We start from the raw sequence: 15,003 nt of genomic DNA, 5'->3' as shown, positions 1-15,003 counted from the left end.
TGTAAGGACTTAGATTTATTGTATGGTATGAGTTAGTATCACCAGAGAAAAATTACAAATTATAAATTGCAGTATGTAAGTAGTTACTACTAAACACTGAATTTATTTTTTTTTTTTGTCCCCTCAATACCAAATCTAAGAACTCCTCTTTTGTATGTTGAGTCAGCGTCTCAGGTTGGCCTAAAACTCAATGTATAGCCCAGGCTAACTTCTAATTCATGGCAATCCTTCTGCCTCAGTCCAACCTGATGGGTCTACTGGAGTTAGTCACAAGGCTCTGGCTTCAGAAACACTTCTCTTTTAAATAGTGGGAGAGGGGTGGAGAGAGAGGCAGGGAGGGAGGGAGGGAGAGAGAGAGATCAGAGACACTTCCATTGTGTGGATTCTGGGGATCAAACTGAGGGTGCCAGGTTGGTGTTAAATGCCTTTATTTATTAAGCCACCTACCGGGCCTAGAACTATATATCTTAGTATACAAAATAGTTTTAAAAGATTTATTTTTTATTAATTATGTGCATGTATGTGTGTCTAAGTATATACACGTAGGTGTCAGTACATGAGGTGACCTGAAGTAGCCAGAGCCATCGGATCCCCTGTAAGATGGAGTTACTGGCCTCTGTGAGCCACTTGATAAATGTGGGTGCTGGGAACCAAACTGGTTCACTGCAGGGGTGGTATGTGCTATTACACTCTGTGTCAAGTTCTCCTACCCCTAGTATACATAACTTTAGTAAGAGAGCAGTTAAAAAGTACCCACTACTATAAAATAGACCTAAAGACAACTTTTCCTATTATTTTGTTTTTTAAAAACAGGGTAAAGGGGCTGGAGTGCTGGAGAGATGGGTCAGCGGTTAAGAGCACTGACTGCTCTTCTGAAGGTCCTGAGTTCAAATCCCAGCAACCACATGGTGGCTCATAACCATCCATAACAAGATCTGGCACCCTCTTCTGCTGTGTCTGAAGATAGCTACAGTGTACTCACATATAATAAATAAATAAATAACCCAACAACAGGGATTGTAAACCCAGGCTGGCCTGATACTACATAGACAAGGTTAGTCTCAAATGTAGCAATTCTCCTTCCTCTACTTCACGAATGCTGGGGTTATAATATGCCACCATGCCTAACTATGCTCTTCTAAAAATCAGTTTTTTTAGAAATGATATCTAAAGAGTTTCAAGAAAAAAAAATTTTCCCAAAAATTCTGAGATGGGAAGGACTTTAACAAAGTTTACCTTAATGCATATTTGCTAACTTTGGGTTAAGAGAGTTTTGTTTTGTTTTAAGATTTATTTATTTATTATATGTAAGTACACTGTAGCTGTCCTCAGATACTCCAGAAGAGGGCATCAGATTTCATTACAGATGGTTGTGAGCCACCATGTGGTTGCTGGGATTTGAACTCTGGACCTTCAGAAGAGCAGTCAGTGCTCTTAACCACTGAGCCATCTCACCAGCCCAAGAGAGTATTTTACTTTCTTAAATTTCAAAGTCTCATTTTCATGCGTGTAGTCACTAAACAGTTTCTGTAAATTGTTTAAAATATTACTAAAAGGTAGATGAAAGGTCAGAATTTATATTCATCAAAAACTAAAATTCACTTTAAATGTTTAAAATTAATCTTTACCTTATGTCATGAGTATTTTGCTTGCATGTGTCTATGTACCATGTGTGTACAGTGCCCACATAGGCCAGAAGAGGGCACTGGACCCTCTGGAACTGGAGTAGCTGATGGCTGTGAGCCACTATTGAGTGCTGAAAACCAAACCCAGGCCCTCTAGAAGAGGACAAGTACTATTAAGTAATGAGCTATCACTCCAGGCCCTAAAATGAGTTAATTATTTCACTGCTTAAACTGAGGCTTCTAGAATATTCTTATCATAATATCCATGAAATTATTCTTGAATATCATGGAATTCACAATAAACACCCTCAGTAACAGCTTTCTATAAACTCAGCAGTAACTCAAGATGACACAATTACCCTCAGTACATCCTTAACTTCCTTATAGACTCTGCAAAGTAGTTAACACAGAAAGTTCCACATGGCTATCTCTACAAAGACACACTTACAAGGTGGGCTCTTGGCCAATACCTGTGAACAAGATTTCAGAGTCCTCAATTCCCAAAAGTTAAGGATGGCTCACCATGTCCAAGTTATTTATGCAACCAAAACAATTTATGTAAATATCTGTTTTCTTTCTGGAAATAGAGAATTCTGGAACACTACAATAGTGACTTGTTTCCTGAGTGCAAACTAGTTCAATATATACTTTCCACTTTGCAAAGATCTATACCAAAACACGTCTTTTTTTCTTTTGAAGCTAAAGTGTCAAATTTCTGAAGAGCAGTTAACACTTCGCACCTGTCCCCAGAGGAGCCAAACAAGTTCCACACATATCACTGAGGCTCTGCAGACGGTGACCAGGTTTCACCAGACTCTGGCTAAGGTACCTTACGCCTCTGGGCCCTAGCTCTGCACGCAGAGTCCTATAAATCCTGCTAGAAAATACTGGGGCTGACTTTGTGGACCCTCAAACATATTGTTAGAATCTTTCTATTACTTCAAAGTAATCCTTCCAAAATGCAATGCATCTTTTTCTAAGATTCTCTAACTCCTAATTTACAAATTCCTATCAATAAAACCACAGTTCCAATTCGTGCCGTGACTAGAAAGCTCTAAATACTCTTAGTTCTTCCCATAGTCTCTCTTCTATCAAGTCTCAGTGTTAGAAATTGCCCCTCATAGACTCTCCAGAGTAGCACAGTATCTGTCTTCCCTTCTTGGTACATACCACTATAAAAAGCAAAATATTTAACAACCAGCTAACTAGAATCTTCAAACTTGCTTATTCACTGACTAATTTCAGTGACTTTTCTTTCATAATAACCTTGCAGCATAAAATTTTAGAACACTACTTTAAGTATATCTGCTACTCCAAAATAGTATCTTTCTAACTCCGATAATATAGCTCCAAGTCCCTAGCACAACATCCAAGCCCTTAATTTCCTCTGCTATATCTATCTCCTCAGCAGCAGATGGAGTGGGGTGGGATAGCATTTAATGAGCAGGTAACTACTACTTTCTCCTCAGTAACTGTCTGAAAGTAGTACTTTCTTACACTGAGTACCTTCTGCCACCATCAGGACATGACTTTATCCCTACTTTATTAAAAATGAAATCACCAGTAACAAGTGTCTCAATTCCTTTGGTATATTATTACAAAAGTAACGACATTGCATACTCACATGGCTTCTACTCTCCTGCCAAAACCAAAGTCTCCATATTTAAACTGGACTATTTTTTTTAAGACTGCGCCTCACAAAATAGCCCTGGCTGACCTAGAGCTTGCTATGTAGACCAGGCTACCCTTTAGGTCCCAGAGATCAATTGCCTGTACCTCCCAAGTGTTGACTTAAAGGCACACACTGCCTGCCATACTCGGCACACTTCTCAGAGCCTCTTCTCCTAGCAAACCCTGCTCCAGCAATTGAGCTCTTCCTCCATTTCTCCCTCCTTATTAGTTTTTAAATCTGCCATTCTTCCAGTCTATAAACGTGCTTTCCCATTCCAGAAAAATGAAATAAAAGGTTCCATTTTGTCCACAACATGTCTGTCTGATGTTGCCTTACTTCCTCATTTTGTATTTTAAAAGGTTCTCACATAGCCCATGCTGGTCTCAAACGCACTATACAGCCAAGGATGACATAATACTCGTGATCTTCCTGCCTCCTCCTCCTCCTCCTCCTCCTCCTGAGTGCTGGAACTACACGCTAAGGATAGAATCCAGGGCTTCTGTGAGCTAGACAACACCTACCAACTGAGCTGTATCCCCAGGCCCTGCACCCTCAGGTGGGCTGGAAGAGCTGCTGTCACATCCTCCACCCCCGCTCATCCATACTTCATCACCTACTATTACAGGCTAGGAGAAACCATGTCAACCTCGCATGCTTCCTGATCCTAGTTCTTCGCTGAATACTAACAAAGGCAAAATTCTACTATCACGTAACTAAGACTGATGACAGAAGCAAGTGATGACACCAAAGACACACTGTCAGGGGAACAAAATTGCATCATAACTTATGATGGACAGGAGTGGTCAGGAACCAAGGTTTTACAGAGAGCCTCTCCTTCCTGTGCCAGCCTCTTCTACCACATCCCAGGAGGTCGGCTGCTTTACCTTTGTTTTACTTACAGACAACTCAAACAAGCATTGTTATTGTTCACTAGCACCTATATTCCTAACTCTGCTTTATATACCAACACATGCAGGCTCACTCAAACAGTAATGTATCTCTAAGTTTGCTGCTGAATACCTATTTTGAGATATCAACTATCCTTACATAATTATGTACTGCATATGAACAGAAAAAAATCAAAGTCACAACATAAAACTCCCTCCAATGATTTGTGATCCAAAAGCCAAGTATACCTTACCTAAAGAGGACAGGGTACGGGTCATCCCGCTCTGGAGGCCCGGTAATCCGGGCTATTGTGGGGAAAGACTTGACAGGAGGTTGGGTCATTGTATGAGGTGCAGTTTCCATGACATGAAAAACCTCCTCTAAGAGATTAGTAAGCTTTTCTATTTCACCTTCACTTATAATTGAGGACTCCAAAAGATCCATGTCCATAGAAGCTTCTACTTCATTCTCATAATCGGGATTTGCTCTCTCCAGCACAGCATCTGTGTCCTGGTCAGGCTCACTGTGGTTAGGAACAGCTGAAGTCTTCTCTGCTATGTGGTCACCAAGTCTTTTAATCTCTGACAAGATTTCATAGAAATGGCATTTTTGAAGAATAGCTGAGCCAGCAGTGACAACCCTCACAGTCTGATCCAGAAGTATGAGTTCCAGAAGTCTTTGATAGCCACTTTTCTCATTTTGGGTGCTTCTTAAAAAAGCCTCCATTCCTTCTGTCATGCTAATGACACTGTCCAAAGCTTTAAAAGCATTTAACTTAAGGGAAGATGAGACATGATCAGCAAATAAGAGATCAAACAATACATTGATCACTCCTGCTTGTAGCAATTCTGTGACTCCTGGAGCCCCACATTCTGCTAATGAGGTCACTAGCTTGGTCCCAGCTTTGAGCTGTCGGACATTTAAGGCTATGGGCTGTCGAAAGGCTACTTGTAAATTTAAAGCTTGCATTGTCCAGTCTACCAACTGGCCAAGGGAGTCTTGTTCTGTGTTTTTCAATTGCAAATAGCTTAATCCTTTTATAATTAGACTTGGAATTTCTTCTAGAGCCGTCACCCACTTTGCACCCCTGTCTTCCTGATACAGGTCTAGCAGTTCAGTTAACTTCACCGAGGCTTCTACTGCCCCTGAATTCTCTTTATCTGGACCTTGATCCTTCATTCTACTGATTTCAATTTCAAAAGTAGTTTTGTATGGACAGCTGAAATACAAGAGTGGTGCCAGCTCCCTGTCATACGGGTCATACGTCATAGGAGGGACAGATGCCAGGTCTTCTGGAGTATACTCAACATCGAAGTTTGGATACTTGAATGTTTCACGTTCCAAGTCAGCAATTCCATCTTCATCACTAGAGATCTGCTCGTAGCCATCGTCCCCTGAAAATAAGTTTAAACAGTATCTGAGCCCTATATCACTCTTATGACTGTATAATGCTGACTGACCAACAAACACCCTGGTTCATGGTAAACCATGCATCTGAACTTTGAATGACTGATTTCCTCAAAAAAAAAAAAATTCAACTTTTGCTCCCCCCATAACAAGAATTGACAATACTTACACTCTGTAATAGGATAATTATGGATAAGCTTACTAATTAATTACTGTTATAATTAATTCTGTGATGACACCTTTTCCTGACAGAAATAGAATTAGAAATTCAAAACAACAAAAACAAATTCTCTTAGAAGGGAAAATATAAAGCTTAACCTTCTGAAACATTTAACTTTTTAAATTATTTTTGATTTTGCAGGTGTCTATGTATGAATATGCGCACACGAGTTTGCAGGGAGGCCAGAAGTATCAGGTGCCCATGGGCTAAAGTTACAGGCAATTCTGAGCTGTCCTATGGAGATTCTGGGAACTGAACTTAGGTCCTTTCAAGAAGCAGTTCATATTCTTAACCAGTGAGCCATCTCACGAGCCTCTTCAGAGATTTTTTAAAATAAACTTTTCTATTTATTGGGCTTGGGGGACATGTGTCACAGCACATGTATGCAGCTCAGAGGACAACTAGCATGAACAGTCAGCTCCTTCTGCATGCAGGTCCTGGGGACAGAAATCAGGTCATCAGGTTTGGCAGAAAAAGCCTTTACCTAATGAACTATCGCAAGCTCAAGATTTAATTTAATTCTATTTATTTATTTCTATTTCTTTATTTATTTGAGACAGTCTCATCATGTAAACTATACTGACCTGGAATTCACAGAGATTTGTCTGCCTCTACCTTCTGGTGCTATGATTAAAGGTGTGTGCCACCATGCCCAGCTCAAGCTTATGTTTAAGAATTTAAAAAAACAAAAAAACAAAACAAAAAAAAACCATGGTAAAGCTAAGTCAGAGCATTACAAGCCAGGCATGGTGCCCAGTGCCTGTAATCCCAACACTCAAAGGACAGGAGACTGCACTGAGTGCCAGGCCAGCCTGAACATCAACAGTGTCTCGGGGCTAGAGATATGGCTCAAAGGTTAGCAATACTTGCTGCTCTTCCACAGTGCCCAAGTCTCATTTCCAGTACCTACATGGTGGCTCACAACCATCCTGTTCTAAGGGTCTGATACCTTATGAACTTATGTCCATCCTTTGTGGACACTGTACACATTTGGTACTCAGACATGCATGCAGGCAACAAAATACCTCTACACACAAAATAAAAGACTACCTCAAAAGAAGAGAGTGAGGGAGGCTGAGGAGAAGGCTCAGTTGGTAAAGGGTCTAGCACTCAAGCATAAACTCTGGGTTCGGATATCCCCGCACCCATGGAGAAAACCAGAGTAGAGGATGGGGAGGTTCAAATGAAGACGTGTAAGAATGAACACCAGAGTCTGGGTATCCAGAACCCATGTAAATGTTAGGGTGCAGTAAAATGCATCTATGACCCCACCACTTGAGGGCAATGGGAGCAGAGACAGGTGGATCTTAGAGGTAGATAGCCAGACAGCCTAGCCAAACAGTGAGCTCCAGGTTCACTCAGAGACCATGTTTTAAAATATAAGGTAAGAAAATGATATAGGGGCACTGTAGAGATGGCTCAGTGGTTAAGAGCACTGGCTGTTCTTCCAGAGGTCGAGTTCAACTCCCAGCAACCACATGGTGGCTCACAACCATCTGTAATGGGATCCCATGCCTTCTTCTAGTGTGTCTGAAGTCAGCTACAGTGTACTCATATACATAAGACAATAAATAATTCTAAAAAAAAAAGTGATATAGGAAGACACCTAACTGAGTTAACTTCTGACACAATGACACACACAGACAAACCGACCGACAGGAGGGGGTGGGGGGCCAAGTGGTTAAAGTGCTTCCATCCAAGTCTCAGAATCTGAGCTCAGAATGAACTCCAGAGCCCACATCAGGTGGACCTCAGTGTTCCTTCATCAAGACAGGATGTGAGCACAACAACATCCCTAAAGTGTGCCGGCTGGTTGGCCTGGAGTATGCAGCTTTAAACAAGAGGCCCTTTCTCAAGGTAGAAGACAAGGACTGACACCTGAGCTTGACACGCACACATGTGCCTATTCTTTTTGTTTGTTTGTTTTTTTGTTTTTCGAGACAGGGTTTCTCTGTGTAGCCCTGGCTGTCCTGGAACTCACTCTGTAGACCAGGCTGGCCTCGAACTCAGATATTCACCTGTCTCTGCCTCCTGAGTGCTGGGATTAAAGGGGTGCGCCACCACGCCCGGCACATTCTTCAACACACAACATATAGACACATACATGCAAAGACAAAAGGAAAGAGAATACTGTAATTACAAGATGAAGTATTTTCACAAAAACAAACAAACAAACCTGTATGGGGCTGAACTGATGCTCAAGGATCATTTCCAGACGAGCTAGCTCAGTTTCCAGCACCGATATCAGGGGCTCACAGCAGCTGGACGCCAGCCCAGGGATTCAATGCCCTCTTCTGGCCTCTTTGAGAAGCTACACTCACATGAACTTATCCATACACAGAATTAAAAATAAACTATTGAGCTGAGCATGGTGTCAAACCCCTTTACCTCCAATACTTAGGATGTGGAGGCAAGTGTATCTTGTTTCCTGGAGACAGCCTGACAGCCTGGTCTACAGAATGAGCTCTAAGACAGCCAGGGCTACACAGAGAAACCCTGTCTTAAAAAAAAAAAAAAAAAAGGCCGGGCGTGGTAGCACACGCCTTTAATCCCAGCACTCGGCAGGCAGAGGCAGGCAGATTTCTGAGTTCGAGGCCAGCCTGGTCTACAGAGTGAGTTCCAGGACAGCCAGGACTAAGCCTCTTTTGTTAATCACAATATAAGAACAGCTTTTTTCCCCTCTGTATCAAAACAGAACTAAAACCAAAGACATTGGTATGACTGCCTACTTATAAAAAAGTAAAAATGTATAACGATACCCCAATAAGAAAGGACAGCAACCCACCCACAAAACCTTTGACCCAAAATGTGTCTTGCCTACAAGATGTGCAGAAATACAAAGACTGAGCAGAGAATGAGGGAATGGCCAACCAATGACTGCCCTAAATTGAGATCCATCTCACAGGCAAGAACCAATCACTGACACTATTAATGATATGTTATATTTGCAGATAGGAACCTAGCATAACTGTCCTCTGAGAGGCTCCATCTAGGAGCCAATAGAAAGAGATACAGAGACTTGCACCTAAACATTAGATGGAGCTCAGGAAAAGGGAGTTGGGAGAAGGGACTTGAGGACAGGGCCTCCACAGGAAGACCAACAGAATCAACTAGCCCTTGGGGGCTCCCAGAGACTGAATTACCAACCTAGAGCAAGCCCGGGCTGGACCTAGATCCCTGCACACATGTGGCAGAGGAGCAGCTTCATGCAGGTCTCCTAACAACTAAAGCAGGGGCTGCCACGGAGCCTGTAGCCTGCCTGCCTGTGGATCTCGAACCCCTAAATGGACCACCTTGTCTAACCTCAGAGGGAGAGGATGCACCTAGTTCTGCAGCAACTTGATGTGCAGGGGGCGGGGTGATAGTGAGGAGTGACATCCAGAGGGGAGATTCCCGCTTCTCTCTTGAGAACAAGAATATTCTCACCTGGAATAGGGGGAAGACTTGCATGAGGGGTGCTGGGAGGAGAGGGAAGGTGATAATGGGTCGTGAAGTAAATTAATTAATTTTAAATTTTTAAAAAGACAGACCCCCTGAAATGTTCCTAGAAAATTGCTCCAGCCCTCTCTTGCTCACCCTTAGTAACACACTCATGAAAGCTGAATCTCTAGGAATCTGACTCTCTGACAGCCCAGACACACTGTAAGTCGAGTCAGCCTGTCCACTCTTGCCTTCTCTGCCAAGCTGCTAAGGTGTTACTAGATGAAATGTAACTATCAGCACATCATACACACAAATCTAAGCATGATTACTTGAAAATCTGGGAATGGAGGAAGCTAAAAAATGTAGCACTTAGCATTTAATTATGTGTTTATCTTATAGACACACTCAGGGTGAAGGCTGTGTTAGAATTACAGGGCATCTGTGAGCTCACAAATGTCTGTAACGATCTAGCTCATAAATACCCTTGTAATTCCAAAACAACCCTCACTTATTTTTTTAAAGCTAAGGTAAACTGCCACTTTGTATAAATGTTTAGCATTGCATGTCATTTCTTGCAAATTAAGAATTTTTAAAAGATATTTGAGTTACCTGGTCAATTAACTTTTTTCTTGGTCAATTAACAAAAATTGTTCAATTTTTTATTTTAAAGGAAAACTTAAACCTAATCAAAAAAAAAAAAAAAAAAAAAAAATCACACCACTCAGTCACATGTACTTAAACTGAGCTACCCAGACAATTTTCTGAAAATACCACAGCATTTTGTTAGTCTTTCTGTGTCATTTATCTTTGTTGGCCTAACTTATGATACATCAATGCCTACTCTAAAAGTAGTCTATTTTTAGATCCTGCTTCCCTGACAAATGCTGATGGTACCAAGAAATAACTCATGCATATACCAAATAAAACCTCTCCTAAGGGAAATGACAGAGTCAGGCACTTGGGGTTAATAAGTTAAAAAGAGGAGGTAACACCATCACATAAAGAAGTTAGGTGACAGAGAATAAAGACAGAAGACAGAGACCTCATTTTCTATCATGTATTGAGGCCAAACTACACGACCCTAGAGCTCCAGCCCACTTACTGCTATACTATGACCTTCTGCAATGCTCAAAGCAGCATGCACTTAGTATCTACTACTTAAATTCAGAAAGCCCTAGCTAAAGTTACACACCTTCACCTTCTTCATCCTCTTCACCTTCTTCCTCTTCATCTTCTTCCTCATCATCAGGGATACTATCTACTGTATGGCAGTCATCCTCATCTTCATCCTCTTCTTCCTCTACATCCACATCATCTTCATCATCTTCTCCCTCTTCTTGCGGTTCCTCTTCTACCTCTCCTTCATCGGAATACTGACCTTCCTGCGGGACAGAATTCCTATCAGGAGAAATGGGCTCAAAGTAATCTTCTCGATGGGGAACATCCTCTTCTTTGTCACCAGACACTGAAAAAAAAAAAAGAGAGAGATTTAGAACAAATTGTTGAATGGCTTAAATATCATAAGGCAGAAGGGCTAGAGCTCCAGCCACATAATCCATGCTGGATGATTTAGCTCACAAAGGCTCTTCTTAAAAAATGCTAGGCTAATAACTTGAGACTGTTATGGTAACACATGCTTCTAATTCTAGCACTTGAGAAACAGAAATAGGAAGATCATGAGGCCGAGGCCGGTCTCACCTCCATAGTAAATCGGAGGCCAGCCTAGACTACATGAAACTCTGACTCAAAATAAAAATAAGTCCCACTCATAATATTCATTATATAACTTCATGTACTGACAACTAATCACATAAGCTACTTTATAGTGTTTTATACTCTAGTATACGTAAAATTCTTTTCAGTTTTTAAATTATTAAGCTGATTTTTTTAATAACACATACTTATTTTTAACTGCTATATAATATTACATCAATAGTCTATTTTCAAAGCACTGTTGGTATAACTTAAAAGAAACTAACACTATTGAGTAAGTTGTTCTGCCAACAGGAAAACCACAAAGAATCCCTGCCAGGCTGAGAAAGCCTTGCGACCGCCAAGCTTTGATCACCTGAGGCTTTAATTAAGAAGCACCCCTGGAGCTGGGCTTGGTAATGTTCCCTTTAATCCCAGCTCAGGAGGCTGAGGCAAGTGGATCTTTGAGTTTAAAGCCAATTTGGTCTGCAAAGTTCCAGGACAGCTAGGGCTACACAAAGAAACCCTGTCTCCAAAAACTATTTAAGAGAAGCACCAGGGATCACCAGTGTGGGGGAGGAGCCCCTAGCACAGATTTTACACCTGGCAAAGACATAGGGTCGTCCTCATCGTCATCAGGTGGAGGAGGTCCAGGAGGAGTTCTTGGTCCCCGTGGCTGGGGTCTTGGAGGACTTCCATTAAACTGATCTTCCTTCTCACCATCAGCTATAGATGGGAAACAGCATGTTCAAATTATTAAAGTATACTGAAATGAACTCATGAAAAATGTTTTTTATCATCTGAACTTATGTTCAGACTGAATGATAATACAAGCTTTTCCTCCCTAGAGACTTAAATAAAAAAATTGCTGACTAATCTATAAATCTACAAGTTTTAAGTGCCCACACATGAAAATATGATAGAGTCTAAGACAATACCCTGGAAACATAAAGACTTAATTCAGACAGGAAAGTAAAGTCAAAAGCTCTAGTTCATTTTAACTGCCAAAAATTAGAAATTACTCAAATGTCTTTCAATGGATAAAAAGTTAAATAAACTGTGGTATGGACTTGGATAGAAAGTGACAATGCACAGGCTCTTGGGTTTGAACCCCAGCATCTCAAAAAAAGCCAGCAAGCACAACACACAGACGAGTATACATATCACACACACACTCATACTCAGACATAAAAATACACACCACACACACTCATATTCATACACATAGAAATACACACCACACATAAATACACCACACACATACAAATAACAAATACAGCATACATAACACACACATTGAAATACACCACACACACACAGAGCTCTGATAAGGTTAAAGGAACACATGTAAGACATACTCTTTTTTCACAAAGAACTCACAGTCTGTTTTTTTTTTTAAAGTGGTTTTTTCAGTACAGAAAAATAAAGAGTTTTTTAAAAGAGTAACGTAGAAGAGTAACTGGGCTTTAGCACATAAGATGAAAAAAAGAAAAAAATTAATAAAAAATAGGCATTATGAAGCTTGCCTACAATCACAGAACACAAGGCAGAGGATAGTAAATTAGAGGACAGAGTGGACCACTGATTGAGGCCATACACATATACCTACTAGCATTAAATTACTTTAAATGGGGCCAATAACAAAGAGAGGAAAGGACAGATGGAAGAAACAAGGAAAGGAAAACAGGCATGCAGGCAGGCAGGCAGGCAGGAAGCCAGCCCGAGAGCTTTGGGACTGTTTAAAATGCCCTCCAGAACCAGGTGTGGTAACACACACTTTAGTCTCAGCCCTTAAGTGGGCAGATCTCTGCAAGTTCTACACCAGTTAGCGTTACATACTAAGACCCTGCCTGAAAAAGCAGGCAAGCAAGCTAACTACCTCTTCTGAAAATTTGAGGAATTAAAAAAACAAAAAACAAAAAACCTCTTACTGACAAGGAGACTGGCAAATATGTCAAATCTGATACAAAGCTAGAGGAAAAAGTAGAAAAGCTCTTTGAATCAGCAATTCTTGCTATCCATAACAGAACATAGCAGTTTCACTGGGAAAAGCAAATTCAACTTCTCACCATGCTTTAGATTCCTTTTCAAAGTCGGCTGTGGCTGGGGAGGAGGTGGAGGTGGAGGTGGAGGTGGTGGAGAGTCTCTGTCATGGCTTATCACTCTATCTACCGATCCATATATTGCCAGGGTCAGACAGTTGTACCAGCCTCTTAGTACCAGACCATCAGTATTTACCTGATTTTCAGGGATGGTAAAAGATCTCAAATTAATGTCTTAACATGCCAAAAGCAACGTGATATTAAACTATTTATAGTTTTAAAGCACTGCTGAAGGAACCGGAGGTTTGGCTCCACAGTTTAGAGTATTTGTAGCTTTTCTAAAAGATGTGAGTTGAGTTCCCACCACCCACGTTAGGGGTCTCACAACTACTAGTAACTCTAGATTTTGAGAGTTCTGGCGCCTCCTTCTGGTCTCCACAGGCACTGCATTTAAGCTTTAGGTGCACATATGCATGCACTGGTAAACACATATACACATAGCTATTTTTTAATTTAAATAAAAACAGAGTCTGAAGAGATAGCTCATCAGTTAAGAACACTAGCACTGGCTGATCTTAGAGAGGACCCAGATTCTATTCTCAGCACACATATCATCTCATAACCATCTATAACTTCAGTTCCAGGGAATGTGATGCCCTCTTCTGGCCTTCAATGACACCGCATTTGCCTAAAATACAGACACACATGACAAAACATCCAGATGCAAAGATTTTTGTTGTTGTTCTGTTTTTTCAAGACAGGATTTCACAGTGTACCCCTAGCTGTCCTGGAACCAGCTCTGTGGACAAGGCTGTCCTTGAACTCACAGAGATCCACCTGCCTGTGCCGTACCACCACTGCCTGGCTAAAAATAAATATTTTAATTAAAATAAGTTGACAATGCAAAAGGCCAATATTGGTAAAAAGCCACCTATAGGCGCAGATTTTATATGGTCCTCCAGTCCCTGGACCCAAACCCATGCTAAGACTAAGTCTTCCCATGTCTACAGTTGATGTCAACTTTGTTCAAAGTAAATGGACAAGCTCTCAAGCCAAACAAGAAAACTAAGAATGAACTAGGTAAGAGTCGTGAAAGGAAACAGCCAAAGTTTGCCCTGTCTCCAGAATGCTAAAGCTCCATAAACTGTTTAGCACTTCTCACATGGAAATCAGGGAGATATATACGCTCACAAAGAGCCAGCCATAAAATGAGTAACTCTCACAAGCAAACTTTCAGCTCCAAGTGATATTCAGGTTCCTATCTAGCCCACTGACACCCGCCTCGCCCCTTGCAGTACTCAATAAACTTGACTTTCTTTTCTTTCTTTGTTGTTGTTGTTGTTGTTTTGGGATTTTTGGTTTTGGTCTGGTTTGGTCTGGTTTTCAGGACAGGGTTTCTCTGTGTGCCCTGGCTGTCCTGGAAGTCACTCTGTAGACCACACTGGTCTCAAGCTCAGAGATTTACTTGTCTACATCTCTGCCTCCCAAGTGCTGGGATTTTTTTTTTTTTTACTTGTTTGGTTTGGTTTTTAAAAATAGGGTTTCTCTATGTTTCAGCCCTGACTGTCCTAGAACTCAACTTGTAGACCAGGTTGACCTCAAACTTACTGGGATTAAAGATAAATGACGCCACTACCTGGTAAACTTGTCTTTCTTCCCAAAAGATCAAAGATTACCAAGACCATTAGTCCTCATTATCTCCTTATAAACTAAACAGATACAACAGCTTACGTTTTTATAACTTAATCATTACTCCACACATTACTGTGAAGGGTCACAACAGGCACCATCCCTTAACAAAAAGTGAGAGTCTGAGCAACAGCCTGCACTCAAGCTGGGCATGGTAGTATGTGCCTGCGATCCCAGTGCTCAGACAGAGGCTGAGTGCAGGCAACAGGCAGGAATTATGAAAGAGGATGGGAAGCTCATTGTTTTTTACTTCTAATTCTCTCATGGATATTTTTGGGGTTAGTGGTGGATTAACACACAAAACATATTTGATATCGAAAGTATAAAATTTAGACATGAGTTGGT

At 41.1% G+C, this 15,003-nt stretch overlaps 1 protein-coding gene across 2 annotated transcripts in view; it reads right to left on the bottom strand.

Annotated features, from left to right (window-relative positions):
- Virma (vir like m6A methyltransferase associated) overlaps window positions 1-15,003 on the bottom strand; it is a 65,186-nt gene that overhangs the window by 32,537 nt on the left and 17,646 nt on the right. The window contains exons 5-9 of one of the 2 annotated variants that reach the window (NM_001081183.1): window positions 12,997-13,165; window positions 11,531-11,653; window positions 10,428-10,700; window positions 4,439-5,579; window positions 1,629-1,778 (exon numbers count right to left, since the gene is read on the bottom strand). In NM_001081183.1, the coding sequence (NP_001074652.1) occupies window positions 1,629-1,778; window positions 4,439-5,579; window positions 10,428-10,700; window positions 11,531-11,653; window positions 12,997-13,165 (1,856 nt within the window). The remainder of the gene's footprint in view (window positions 1-1,628; window positions 1,779-4,438; window positions 5,580-10,427; window positions 10,701-11,530; window positions 11,654-12,996; window positions 13,166-15,003) is intronic. The other variant, NM_001347055.1, reaches the window with a different exon arrangement.

This window comes from Mus musculus, chromosome 4, assembly GCF_000001635.26.
Source record: "Mus musculus strain C57BL/6J chromosome 4, GRCm38.p6 C57BL/6J".
Taxonomy (NCBI): Eukaryota; Metazoa; Chordata; class Mammalia; order Rodentia; family Muridae; genus Mus; species Mus musculus.
This window is presented reverse-complemented; position numbering and strand designations above follow the sequence as displayed.